Genomic DNA, 13,261 nt, shown 5'->3' with positions numbered 1-13,261 from the left:
TGAAACACCAGATGGATGAAAAGTAGAGTATGAGGCTGAATGTGTGTTTTAATACTTAAGATTAATCCCTGGTTAGAGGGGATGTTCCACAGAGCTGCATTTCAGCAGCTTGACGGCCTACTCTGAACGAGAGTGGATAGAGATATCATTTATCCAGTACCATCAACCATTGCATAACCAACAGTAAGACACAGTTCACCTCAATTTCATGATATTATTGTAAGGTTTATTCTTGCACAAAATATAATGCACATTCATGGTGCTCCCAGACTTAAACCAGCACTGATGAACATTAAAGAACCAATAATTTAAACGAAATAAGCACACTTTGTAGTAAATACAAAGGCAAAATTACCTACTGTAATGTTTGTACATAACTACATCTACACTGAGTTGCAGGCACTTCAGGTTTGCATATTCTGTCTATGTCGTGCAATTAATACTTCATGGCATCACATACGGAAAGAAAACAATGTTTCTATCTTTAAGAGTATAGCTATGTGGAGGGGAAGTCACCACTCCGTCACTTTGCCATGTTTGTATTATATGTTTGTATAAGTCCAATGAGAATGTCTTAATAAAAAATAAAAAATACAGACACCACTGATTTAAAAAAAAAGAAACATTCAAATCCGGTAGAGACAATTATTAATCTTAAGGCTGCAGTCTTGGGGCCCTAATTTCGTCGGTGCTAAACCCCTTATCCCTAAACCTCTTTGGCTTTTTTACTATTTTGAAAAACACTTGAATAGTTCAATTGAATAGTTCAAATAGCCGATCTACAAGCACACAACATGTTGATGTAGATCAGCTAGTTGAATTTAAAATCTTGTTTTTTTTGTTTTTCAAAATAGTAAAAAGAAAAAGGCAAAGAAGTTTAGGGATAAGTGGTTTAGCACTGACGAAAATATGGCCCCTTGATCTCATAAATAACAGCGTCTGTATACTGGTGAGCAAGAGCATGTCTTCAGTATAGCTGGCAGGACTCTAGGACTAGGACTTCGTTCAGTCTCTGAATTGTTTCTCAAATCTGATCTTTAGGACTGAAGGTCCACACTGTAATTTGCAAGTGATGGAATTGGATTGGTGTATTTAGACATTGTCGACCTATCTGCATGGGTTGCTATGGTAACAACATAACAAAGGCATAGGTAATGCTTAACTTATTGTCTCTGTCGGGTGGAAATCTCATATTATATCTGTTATTTTGGACATACGAGCTTGCAGATCTGCTACTTTTGATGCTTTTGTGTGACGTTGTAGAATGATCAAGTAGTACAGCGTTCATTTGAAAAACAACCCCACAAAAAGTTGGAATATGGGGACAGGAGGTTTCTACCCGACAGCAACGTTAGGCCCAAAACACACCAATGATTCGCCATGCAACTAAAGTAGTTGCATGCAGCATGTAGTTGCAAGCAACCACAGTGCCGGCCCGCCGTATAAGCAAACTACATGACCGCCTAGGGCCCCAGGAGTTGCTAGAGGCCCCCTCGAACATGTCCTCAAAGTCATGCATCCAACAAGCTTTGAACTGAGCAGATTGGATTTATACTGTTGTACGACGTTGTTACTCGCTAGAAATATTTTTGGTTTTGGGCGGTCAATGTAAACATTCAGTAGCTCAGATATCACGTTCCCTCCTCATGTCTCCGGGAGGGACGGCTAGGACAGCTGGTCTTCATATTGCTTCCTGAAACAGTCTCCAGCTGGGAAGAAATCCCAACATCTCTCCTGGTACATCTTCCACACATAGGATTCCTACAGTATGATAGAGCAGGAAATCATGCATAAGGCGAAACATTTTATTTTCTAAGGCTGCTTGCAGATGGAAAGCAATCTTGAATCTTGAAGATGAGGGAACTGGAAGGGAAAATTCTACCTTAAACGTAATTATCGTTGCTCTTTAAAGGAACACTTTTGTATCTATCCGTCCTCCTCACTAATGGTCACTAATGGTGATGTTGGTAATGTTTTGTCAGCCTGTCTCTAAAATCGCCTGGGTCTCCTAGGCTGGCCTGTTTGGGACAGGCTGTGGAGAGCTTGAAAATGTGCATGCCGATGACATCTTCAAACTACCTTGCTAAACAATAGCAACCATATGGAGATAAGGCTGAAAACATGTGAAGTGTTCCTTTAAATGTAAATCATCTGAGCTAGTACTGTAGTTAGTGTAACAGACTGACCTGGCCGGTGTGTTCTGTTTCATCTTTGTTGATTAGGTACATTAAGAAGAACCTGGAAAAGATACACAGGGTTAATACCATGCCAATTATTTTTTACTATACGTAACCATATAGATTAGATCAGGGGTCGGCAACCTTTTTGACGTGAAGTTTTTATTTTCTTGATTCTTGATGTAGCATATCAGCATTTATATTTTATTATGATACCACATCAAAATATATGTCTTTTTGATTTTGATTCCAATTTTCATAACACCTTTTGCTTCTTCTTTTGAAATATTTTCTTTCACATCAGAACAATGTGATGATCGTTAGACTCAATCATTATAGCAATAACCAACCTACAGTATCTCCAATCACCCTCCCCTGCCCCAATGTTGGCGCCAGCGTGCCTAAGGTTGTATATCCCTGGGGATTTGATTGTACTTAATTCACTAGTAATCACTACACATAGAAGTTATACTACTGTCTACTAACACTGTCTTCAGTCGGCAGAAAAGAGAAATAACCAGAGAGGGTGTAAAATAGCTGATTGTTTCCCAGTCTTATCCTCTCAGCACAGGAATGTGGAGGAGAGCGATGGAAGGCTCAGGGAGGTGGTGGTCTCAAGGTCCTTCCGCTCTTATCTCTGATTATTAAACGGCTAGGTTGAATGCGTGATCTCAGTGGTCTGCAATTTTTCAATAATGACCGCTGCTATCAATAACAGGCCGGAAACAACACCTGAATCAACCAACTAACCCTTAGGGACGGGAACCCCAGTGTCTTGAAAGGTAAAAAACCTTTCAAGACATGAAACCATTTTTGGGCAATTCAATCTTGCCCTAACCCCGACGACCTTGCAGGTGTACAGTATGCAAAGGCTAAACATGTCATTTAGATAGCATGTTATGTATACATTATTGTTCTGGCATCCTATAGTGTTCATATAGTTTCAGATTATTGATATTCTACTGTTAGACTGATGATAGGTTCTTGGTTTACTACTTACTATTTCTATGCATTTTATGTATTACCTTGTGTTGTCCTTGCTTACTGTAAGTTGCTCTGGATTCAAGAGCGTCTGATAAATGCCTACGGTAAATTGTAAATCCTTGTTGACATTTTGTGTCTATCGATGAATGCCCAGAACTGTTACTTTCAAAACCAACAAAAGTAGTAGATCCACAAGTTGGATAGCCGAAACGTTGTTGACCTTGTTAATGGTCAATGTTGAGAAATAATGATTTTGACCTTGACATTTACCTTTTCAACCCAAAAGGTATGCATTTTTCATGTCTAGGGCAATATGTCAAGAACATCTACCCATCCCCCACACCCACCCACACACACCCACCCACACACACCCACACACACACACACACACACACACACCTGTCCTTGCCGTGCACTGTATGTATTCATGCGGACAGGGAAACGAGTGAGAGAGATGTTATACTGACATGTAATTGGCCAGGTTGTGCTCATCCAGCGTATGGGTCTCGAAGCCATGTGGTGTGGTGTCAAAGTAGTCACTTCCAATCCCACATATGAAGCATTTCGTCTGCACATATGAACACATCATTAATTAAGAGGACTACACATCATGTCATTCACATTTAGCTTACTGTAGTAGTTAAACCATTGGTTCTCAATGTCCAAATGGACCAACTCTCTGAGTTAAATAATCACAGAGGTCCCAGTATAGTTCAGTTCAGAGATTCTCAACCTCAGTTTGATATCCATTACGCCAATGGCCCCATTTGATACCATGTGATACCCCAATTTACACTGTAAAATGGTCTGTGTTAATTCAACTCTGAGAGTGTACATTTGTGCAACACTGACTTACAGACCCATAAGGGTCCATTTGGACCCTTGGTGGTCCACAGACCTGGTGTTAAGAACCAGTGTATTAACCTGTAAGACTGATAGAGAAATGTTATGTACGACTTTACCTCCATGTCCTCCTTGACTTGCTCTTGTTGGTCTCTGAGTTCTCCAAAGGCATCAATGATCAGACCTTTAAACCACAACAGAACAGAGGTGTGGATTCTGTGCACTGTATTATCATTGCTCTCTGGTGGGCTTTTAAGAAAGCAAGACATCTTTACTCTAAATTCACAGGCCCATAGGGCAAACTTATAGAACAAATGAGAAGGTTTCCTACCAACCTGTTTGCTTTGAAAAATCAACCTTGTTTAAAAACAAAGGTCAGAGTATATGACTTGTAACTAAGTAGCTTATACAGGGATTAAAGCTAAAAATATCACGACTGGAAATGTTATATGGCCAAGTGTGATTTGTGAAACAGTGTAAAAGGATCCTAAACACAATATGTAAAATGGTGATGTTTTAGTAATATTGGGACACACATAGCTGCATATAGGAGTGGCTAGCACCACTCAAAAATAGCTTATCTAGCTTGTAGATAGACTATTTTTGGTGCATGACATGCTTCGATAGAAGACATGCTGGCTTTCATTTATTTATTCATGAAATCCAAATGACTGAAAACTTTAATCCATGAGTATATTATTATTATTATTATTAATATTGTATTACATAATATATTGTAGTATTGCAGCATGCAACACAGTTGAAGTCTGTTGACATATGTGTGACAGGCAGTAAATGTGTCACGGCACAGATGACAGACACACCCACTCTGGAATCCCACGGTACTTTTTCCCCCTGCATATTTGTTAAACTACCACTACAGTTGAGTCCACACATGCAAGGTCATAGCAAAGAATGTCCCCGAGGGCAAGGCGTTAATTCCTAGAGGCCTGTCTGAAATGTGTCTGCGGGTCAATTGCGTAATACTTGTGAGAAACATGTGAGAAAACAAAGATTGCAGACAAGCACCCTGCCTACCAATGAAGCGCATCTCTTCATCCTTATTACGGGAGATTAGCAGCACAGCTGTAATACGCCCGTTGGCCAAAGATATTGCTTTGCTAAAACTAAGAAATTGAAAGGCTGATACCTTAATTAGCTGAAAACCTTCACCTAAAATAAATCTCAATCGTTATGCATTATGCAGTGCAGTGGTTCTCAGACTTTTTTCATTTCAAGGATGCCCAATACACACAAATGGACCACCCAAGGAATTCTAACTAATATATGAGCCAATTAAAACATAATTTAGTCTTAGCCTTAAATAGATATACTTTGCACCTACCCCTGTTGCTGTATTTATGTATTGTACTCTGTTGTCCCTGTGTAATATGTAATGTGCTCTACTGTCTGCCTGTTTTAGTTTTTATGTTTTTTTGTGGGGACTGCAGATGTAAATTAGCATCTTTGCTAAATCTGGTGTATTTACATTACATTGATATAAATTGTTCATTAATATCTAATTAATCATCTAAATAAACAAATAAAGAGTTAAGTAAAATGACGGTCCCTGGACCCCACATTGTGTAGTAGCCTACTAGCCTGTGTGTGCATCATGTCTCACCCTGAATGATGGCCAGAAGGATGACGATGACAAAAAAGAAGAAGGTTATATCAAAGCCAACTCGGTAGAGTTCGTATTCATCGCCGGCAGGATCCCCAATCTCATCTCCTATGCCACCACCGGCTCGAACTCCAACGTACATGTGGAACAGGTAGCACTAGTAAAAATAACATGAAACAGAAGACATTAAGAACCTATGCCTTGCTAGAAAATCATGTCGATGCACAGCAGATTCCATAGCAACCCAGCCAGTAATGTTTGAGATATTTTGGTTGGGACTAACGATGGGCCGATAATTGTTATTATCGTTTATTGTGATAAGAAACGCTCACAATAATCGCATCGCGGATATTTAAATGTATTGTGAAATTGTCCATCGCAATAATATCGTAAATCGCAATTATTTTGGTCAAATTATTTTGGTTTGTGACATTTTTGGCAATTTTCCTGGCACGACTCACGGTCATCATGTCGTCACACTTCATGTCCGGGACGTCTTCATCCTCGCTTTTGTCGTAAAACTTGCGGAAGAAGTTGAAGGCGATCACGGTGTACAGATAGACCACCACTGCCAGCAGACCCACCGTCATCATCAACTGGCAGCCAAACAGAGAGGAGGAACAGTACAGTTACATTGCATTCATTATTATGCAGAATGATTCCATGCATTTCCAGTTTAATATAATTTCAGTATATCTCCATCAGATATGGGAGAAGACCTTAAGAGGCGGCTGTTCCTAGCTACTGTGGAGTCAGTACTGCTGTATGGGGCCGAGACAATGAGAAATGGACCCTCACAGTACAACAGGAAAGAGCCCTGGATGGAGTCTACACAAGAATGCTATACGAATAGCACTAGGTGTCACACGCATCAGAAATGTGGACCTCTATGGGGACCTACCATGGGTCACAAAGACAGAGAGAGAAGGATGAGGCAAAGCCAGGAGGGGAAAGAAGCGTACCACCTACGTAGACGTACTGCAGCGTGACAGCTTAGCTAACAACACTACATAGCTCAAGAACCTGATGTTAAATAGGAAATTGTGGAGGGCACTCCACAATTATCTAATATCTCCATAAATGTACAAATTCAAAATATAAAGTGCTTAAGTTAAGTTACTTAACAGTATACAGAATCGATAAAAGAAAACTACGACAACAAAAAGACAAGGTTTCTATATACAATATTTGTTAACTTTTCCGATCTCTGCATGAAATGATAAAACAACTTTAGAATTGTTTGTGACGCAATTCTGCAATGCCATGAAATGTTAGATTTTAGAGAACAGAATAGGGGCTAATAGTCCCATACTCTTTCATTTCTCCATACTTATCCACACTTTCCTTTCCATACAGGAGGAACCCTATTCTGAATATTCAGTACAGTAGAAAATACTGGTTTCTAATACAGTAGAAACTGTTGACATGTGAACACATTGTTAGACCTGCGTTCCATTGTGGGTGACTGAGGAAAGGATTGTGCGAAGAGTCTTAACGCCCATGGCGATGTCAAGCAAATGACAGGCGTAGAAGAAATGGTTGTAGTGCCCGAGGATAGACATTATCATGTACCAGCACAGATACAGGAACGTCTGCGAAGACAAGAAAAACCAGTACAGTATATTGGTAAATGTAGAAACAAGGTATTTCATACGTTAGTTATACAACATATATATAGAGCACAGATGACACTGCCGTGACTCACTCATCCCTTGGTTCCCGGAAGTATTTTCTCTATGGAGAATAACATTGGGTTTCTTAAAATGTTATCATATAAGCATTGTGGTACAACAATAAACGAACTGTCCCTGTGATAATTTCGGGGAGGTGTCTCTGTAACGTTAAGATAGTCAGTCAGTCATATATATTTTCATAAGAGTATGTTTCTAGCTAAATTTCAGTTGATTCTTCACATCCATATGAGTGAAACCGCCCAGATCATTTGTTTATTTTGGGAACACAGTTCTTATTTGACACGATATAAGAAAGGTCTATGGAGGGGCACGGTGGCACGCTGTGGGCGTGTTCTCTCCTCCGTGTCATCAGTGCCCATAACCGAGGCGGGTCAGTTTGCATGTTCTCCCCGTGTCCCCTAGGGTAGGTACCCTCACAAAAAACATGCAGTAATCCTGGTCTCTAAACTACCTCCCCCTGGCCACTGACTGGCCACTGCAGTTACCCATCTTTTCTCTCTCTCTGTTCCCCCTGACACAATATTATATTATAACATACTTCAAATTACAATTGCTATTGTGATTTACAAATAATTTCAGTTTACCATATAGTCATTCAGACAGAGTAATCGCTACAGAGACTAGCCAGCCACTCAATTATGTTATCCTTTATTCCCATGTATACTGTAAGTAAAACATTAACAGGTTATCAATACAAAATCACAGCACTTTTTTCGATTTGAGTACACAACTCTGTGGAAAACAGGCAGTTGTTTTCTTACGCCATCTGTGAACACAACACCAAATTTCCAGATCTGGTACTTGATGTCGATTGCTGTGATCCTGTAAAGACACAACAAAGAATCCCAGTCATCAAATGTTCTCTTCTTTTTCTGAAGGAGCCCTGTGACAAGCCACTTTGCCACTTTAATACATATCGTTGCTGTTGAGCAGAAACCTAGTACCTCCTTGTTTTGAAGTTTATTTTGTAAATGTAAAATCTTCATACAAGAGTGTCGCACAAAAAAGTAGCGAAAATAGCCAATCTACAAGCTCACAACGTATCGCCCCGCTACGTGTTGTGAACTTGTAGATAAGCTATTTTCACTACTTTTAAACAGTTTTAAACAGACAAATAATAATACATTTAATTTGGACATACAAGGTTTCCACCCGACAGCTACGCCATATACTGTACCAGGCGAACATGGAGTTGTCTGGTTCCTCCTGCTTCTTCTCGTGTGACTGCTGGCTCACATCCAGGGAGGCCAGGTCCACTCCCAGGAGCTCTGCTATCCTCTCCCTACCGTAGATGTCACCATACTTATCCAGAACCTGACACACATTAGATTATGGCCATATCAATCTAGGTTGTGTGGAACTTATCCAATGTGTGTTTGTGTGCGTGTGTGTGTGTGTGTGTGTGTGTGTGCATGCGTGTATTTATAATTAATATAATATTTTAGAAAATACACACACACACACACACACACACACACACACACACACACACACACACACACACACACACACACACACACACACACACACACACACACACACACACACACACACACACACACACACACACGTAAATGCATTTGTATTGTTGAGTCTTATGTCTCACACCTTCCTCTTGACAATACAACATAGATTCTCTGTGGGGTTCAGGTCAGGCCAGTTGGCTGGTCAGTTAAGCGCAGTAATACCATGGTATTACTGTGGTTCATGAGCTGGATGCCATAATCATCAAGATTAAAACAAATAAAGGTTCTAAAAACTTCACTTTAAGCACAATGAATTGAGAATATATGAAAGTTTCACTTTTTGAATTATATTAGGGAAGAAATTTTACTTTTACAAAATATTCATTTTTTTTTAGAAGGAGCTGTATATTATAGTATATAATGCACAAACTAAACTCATCTTCTATTTAGCCCTAAATGACAAAATGTTTCAAGGGGGTTCACAAGTCAAATCAATGACATAATAGGGCATAGCAGTGGCTGCCATTTTCTGGTTCATGATGATTCATGACCATAACACATTTAATTCTGTGGGAAAGGCTGCTAAGCCAGCCTGACGGCCTGTTGTAGGTTCGACTCCCGATCCCGACAACCTTTGTCACGTGTCACCCCCACATCTCTCTCCCCATTTCCTGTCACCATGACATGTGTGTACACTATCCAATAAAAGCAGATAAAGCCCAAAAATATATTTTTGGAAATCTCTATGGGAAAAATGAATGGGGTCTGGAACGATGGAACACCCTATAAGCAAGTGCAGCCACAAAGCAAAATTATAATTAAATACGTTTGTAAATACATCAAAGATGCAATTATAATCCATCATGGATAAAGCCTGGAAGAGAGGTCATCAGGTGGTCCCCAACCTTCTTAAAGTGTTTCCACCCTCCTCAACCACACAACACTCTCCAGTTGAACAGATAGAAAAGCCAATTCATTTTCAAAACTATCTTACCTTCCGCTTGACAAACTTGTCCCAGTAGTTGTTTGGAAAAGAGCTGGTAAAAAAAAGAAAAGAAAAGTACATTTCAGCTATATTTGTTTAAAAGTGTTTGCTTTGTGTGTGGACTAAATCGTGACTGCAAATATATGCTTGGCAAAGATAAATGTTTCAATGTTTACTGTTTCAACTGAATGTTCTTAGTCTATCAGGGATATATAACCATGCAACTGAAATGTCAAAAACGTCACTAAATCACTTTGACTTGTATGTGCTGGGGTCCGCAATGGCCTTATTGGCCTTCACCATTGATTCTTGATCTTTTCTCGATCAGAGCTCACTTGAACATCTCTAAAGCATTCGCAGCGAAATGTGCATTTTCAAAGCATGTTATGATCATTCAATTGATTGTGTTACAGCATGGATCAAGTTCCTACTTATTGGTATCACAAGGAAAACTAATGTTTTGAAGGTTTTAAAGAAAAATTATAATCAATCAATAGGCCTAATTGAAATCTTTGTGTTTTGCCAATTATTTGGGGGCACACTTGCAATACCCTCACTGCCCAACAATGGTCCCCAGCCCACAGGGTGAAAATCAATGTTAGTAGTTTGGGCCCTATCTTGCGTCAGGGGCACTTTATCCGTAATTTGTGGATTTAGCATTGTGTAAGAGGCGTGCCCCCGTAAACTTTGCTATCTTGTGCCACAGCCTAAATCCTTAAAACACCTACCCATGACATTATGCATAGGTGTGTTTTGGGTGTTACAATAATTAAACCAATCACCGTGCCACATTGCCTTTAAGAGATCCATTATCCATTACGCATTATGCACAGTGATATCTTACACTAGGGCCCATGGAAGAGGATGCGTTGCTGTCTGATACAGAGACTTATTTTGTGGGCCCAGTAGCTCCTCTATCCTCCACTCCGACCAACACAGTCTCAATACAATGAACCAGTAAAGGGAAATCGGATTAATTATCATTGTATTCGCGCACAATGCGCCATGGCGCCGCACAAATCACTAGACACTCTGCTGATTATAGGAAAATTACAATCACAGAGATTTGTGGAGAATAAGAACGAGACATCTGAGCTATGAAATGTGAATGTTCTGCAACATGCGTCAAACCGAGGCAGCTCCAACTCAGGTCTCAGGAGCAATTTTTTTAATCAAACAGAATTCGCATTACGGGTGGTTTGAGGAGGCGCTTTCCGTTGTCCTCAACCTGTGTGCATTAGACAGCAATTATAGTGAAAGCGCATCAACACGCCTACAGACACACCTCCACCCGCAAATAAAGGTGTCGGCATAATGTATAGTGGGTATAGCGGCCGCAAGATACCATTTACGCATAGTGGAAGCTCCTAAATGCGTAATTCACGGATAATAGTTCATGCTTGCGGGTAATGCATGGCATACATTAGAGCCCTCAGTCTCAATAAATCCACAAAACCAAAATCCACAAAACACAGTGCCTCGATAGACTTCTCTTGATATACTGTAGAGGATGTCTTTCATTGTTACTTACGGTGCGTTCAGGATCAGTCTGTCCCACTGGCCCTTGATGTCATCATCTTCAGGTTGCTCAGTAATGTACAGACCATCGAACTCCAACTTTCTGGCGAGTTCCTTCTCTCTCTTAAAGATCACCAGCGGAATCTGAGGAAAAACAATGCACTCAAATGAGTGTTCTTAAGACTTATGGAAGTATCATAAGTGCATTGTGTACACACTATGACCGTATTCTGATCATCTAAATGTGATATAATACAATGTAAAAGTTAAAGTGCACATTAGCTTCTATACTTACACAAAAATGCAACAATGCATTACAAGTAAATACTTAACTACAGTTGCAGTTGCAAGGCATGTACAGTAAATAAAGCATGACATCTTCAGGAACCTTGGCATACTTTTCGTTCAGGCTATGCACCTCGACACGCACATCAAGTCGGTGTCTGAGAGGGTACAAATGGGTCCATTTGGTTCCATTTGTACACTCTCAGAGTTAAGGTGCATGGATTGGTTCTTGAAATGAAATAGTTTGGGACCCACAGATATTGTAATTCTTTTTATATATATTTTTTTATCCCCACGATTTTGTAACCCACTTTTCACCCGTGTCAATCAGCTAATGTGATCCTGGGCTCTACACACCCTCCACCAACCTAGTCCCCATATATAGGGGACAAGGGGAGAGCAACGGACTTGAACTCATGCTTCCTTCATGCCTGAGTGTCCAAGTTTCTCCTTTACACCTGACAGGGGGAGTTTCCCTGGTTGGACGTAGCGCGTGGAAGGAACACGTTATTCCAACCAGTTCCTTTCCCCTCCATCAGGCGCCCCGGCTGGCCAGGTGGAGACAGTTTAGTGACCAGGATTACTGCATGTTTTTTGTGAGGGTACCTACCCTAGGGGACACGGGGAGAACATGCAAACTCCACAGAGAAAGGCCCTTTCACCAACCCCGCCTTCGGGTATGGGCACTGATGACACAGAGGAGGAAACACGCCGTCAGCACCCACAGCGTCCCGAGCGGGAATCAAACCCAGGACTTTCTAGCTGTGAGGCGACAGCACTACCAACTGTGCCACCGTGCCCCTCAGATATTGTAATTTAATTGCACATCAGACGTAAAGTCCACTTGCCAGCTCTGACAGTGTGATAAAAAACGGATCCAGAAAGTCTCAATTGTGATGGAACCGATTCCAGTACCTCAATGTTGGATCCGGTTCCTCGGGTTAAGGATCCCAACCCTATGTGTACAGTAGGTTCAGTATGTTTTTTATTTTTACAGTGGACAGTGAGCCGTAAAAACATAACTAAAGCAACCTTATGTTATTCTACCTTAAGACAGTTGTAGCCAATGATACAGATGAAGGAGATGACGGTGTGCAGGATTGAGATGAAGGACATGGTGGGCTTCATGTAGCCAGTGCTCTCTTCCAAGTAGAAGTAAACCGGGCCCTCTTCCTCGTCGTCATCCTCTCCCTCGTCCATCCCGCCAGAGCCCTCAGCCTCCTCTCCCGAGCCCTCAAATAAACCGGAGCCTTCGAACATCCCGCTTCCCTCAAACATCCCGGAACCTTCCATGATCTCCTCCTCTCCCTCAGGCGGGCTGTCAGAAACCTGTTCAGAGCATATTGATGGGCAAATGAGACAGCGTCCCAGCCAGGACTATAGAACCTATGGGTACTGTATAATTATGCCTGGATGAACAACTAATACATACCCTGCATTAATGACCTAGATCATTGATTCCCAAAGTGGGGTCCAGGAACGCCCACGGGTTCCCAGCGAAATTTGTTAATATAGTGTTACAAATCATATTAACCATAAGACATATTTTAATACGTTGGCTATTACAGCAGATACAAGCTCACAGCGCATCACAGCAGATCCATAGAAGTTTGTAGATCTGCAACTTTTGAATTTGAATCCTGAATAGTAACAGTTTTGGATGAGCCTGAGGTTTCCACTTTCAC

At 40.9% G+C, this 13,261-nt stretch overlaps 1 protein-coding gene across 3 annotated transcripts in view; it reads right to left on the bottom strand.

The window, feature by feature from the left end:
* Positions 1-215: 215 nt before the first annotated feature.
* Positions 216-13,261, bottom strand: part of LOC308326890 (ryanodine receptor 1-like) — a 118,205-nt gene continuing 105,159 nt past the window's right edge. For all 3 annotated transcript variants that reach the window (XM_080779947.1, XM_080779949.1, XM_080779948.1), the window contains 12 exons: positions 12,624-12,905; positions 11,305-11,435; positions 9,783-9,825; positions 8,500-8,636; positions 8,084-8,144; positions 7,074-7,220; positions 6,090-6,224; positions 5,629-5,785; positions 4,124-4,188; positions 3,629-3,729; positions 2,187-2,238; positions 216-1,761 (listed from right to left, as the gene is read on the bottom strand). In XM_080779947.1, coding sequence (XP_080636073.1) covers positions 1,666-1,761; positions 2,187-2,238; positions 3,629-3,729; positions 4,124-4,188; positions 5,629-5,785; positions 6,090-6,224; positions 7,074-7,220; positions 8,084-8,144; positions 8,500-8,636; positions 9,783-9,825; positions 11,305-11,435; positions 12,624-12,905 — 1,407 coding nt within the window. In that variant the 3' untranslated portion in view covers positions 216-1,665. The remainder of the gene's footprint in view (positions 1,762-2,186; positions 2,239-3,628; positions 3,730-4,123; positions 4,189-5,628; positions 5,786-6,089; positions 6,225-7,073; positions 7,221-8,083; positions 8,145-8,499; positions 8,637-9,782; positions 9,826-11,304; positions 11,436-12,623; positions 12,906-13,261) is intronic.

Source organism: Protomyctophum bolini (genome assembly GCF_963924005.1).
Source record: "Protomyctophum bolini genome assembly, chromosome: 13".
Classification (NCBI taxonomy): Eukaryota; Metazoa; Chordata; class Actinopteri; order Myctophiformes; family Myctophidae; genus Protomyctophum; species Protomyctophum bolini.
The sequence above is the reverse complement of the archived record's forward strand: the minus strand, read 5'-3'. Positions and strand labels throughout refer to the sequence as shown.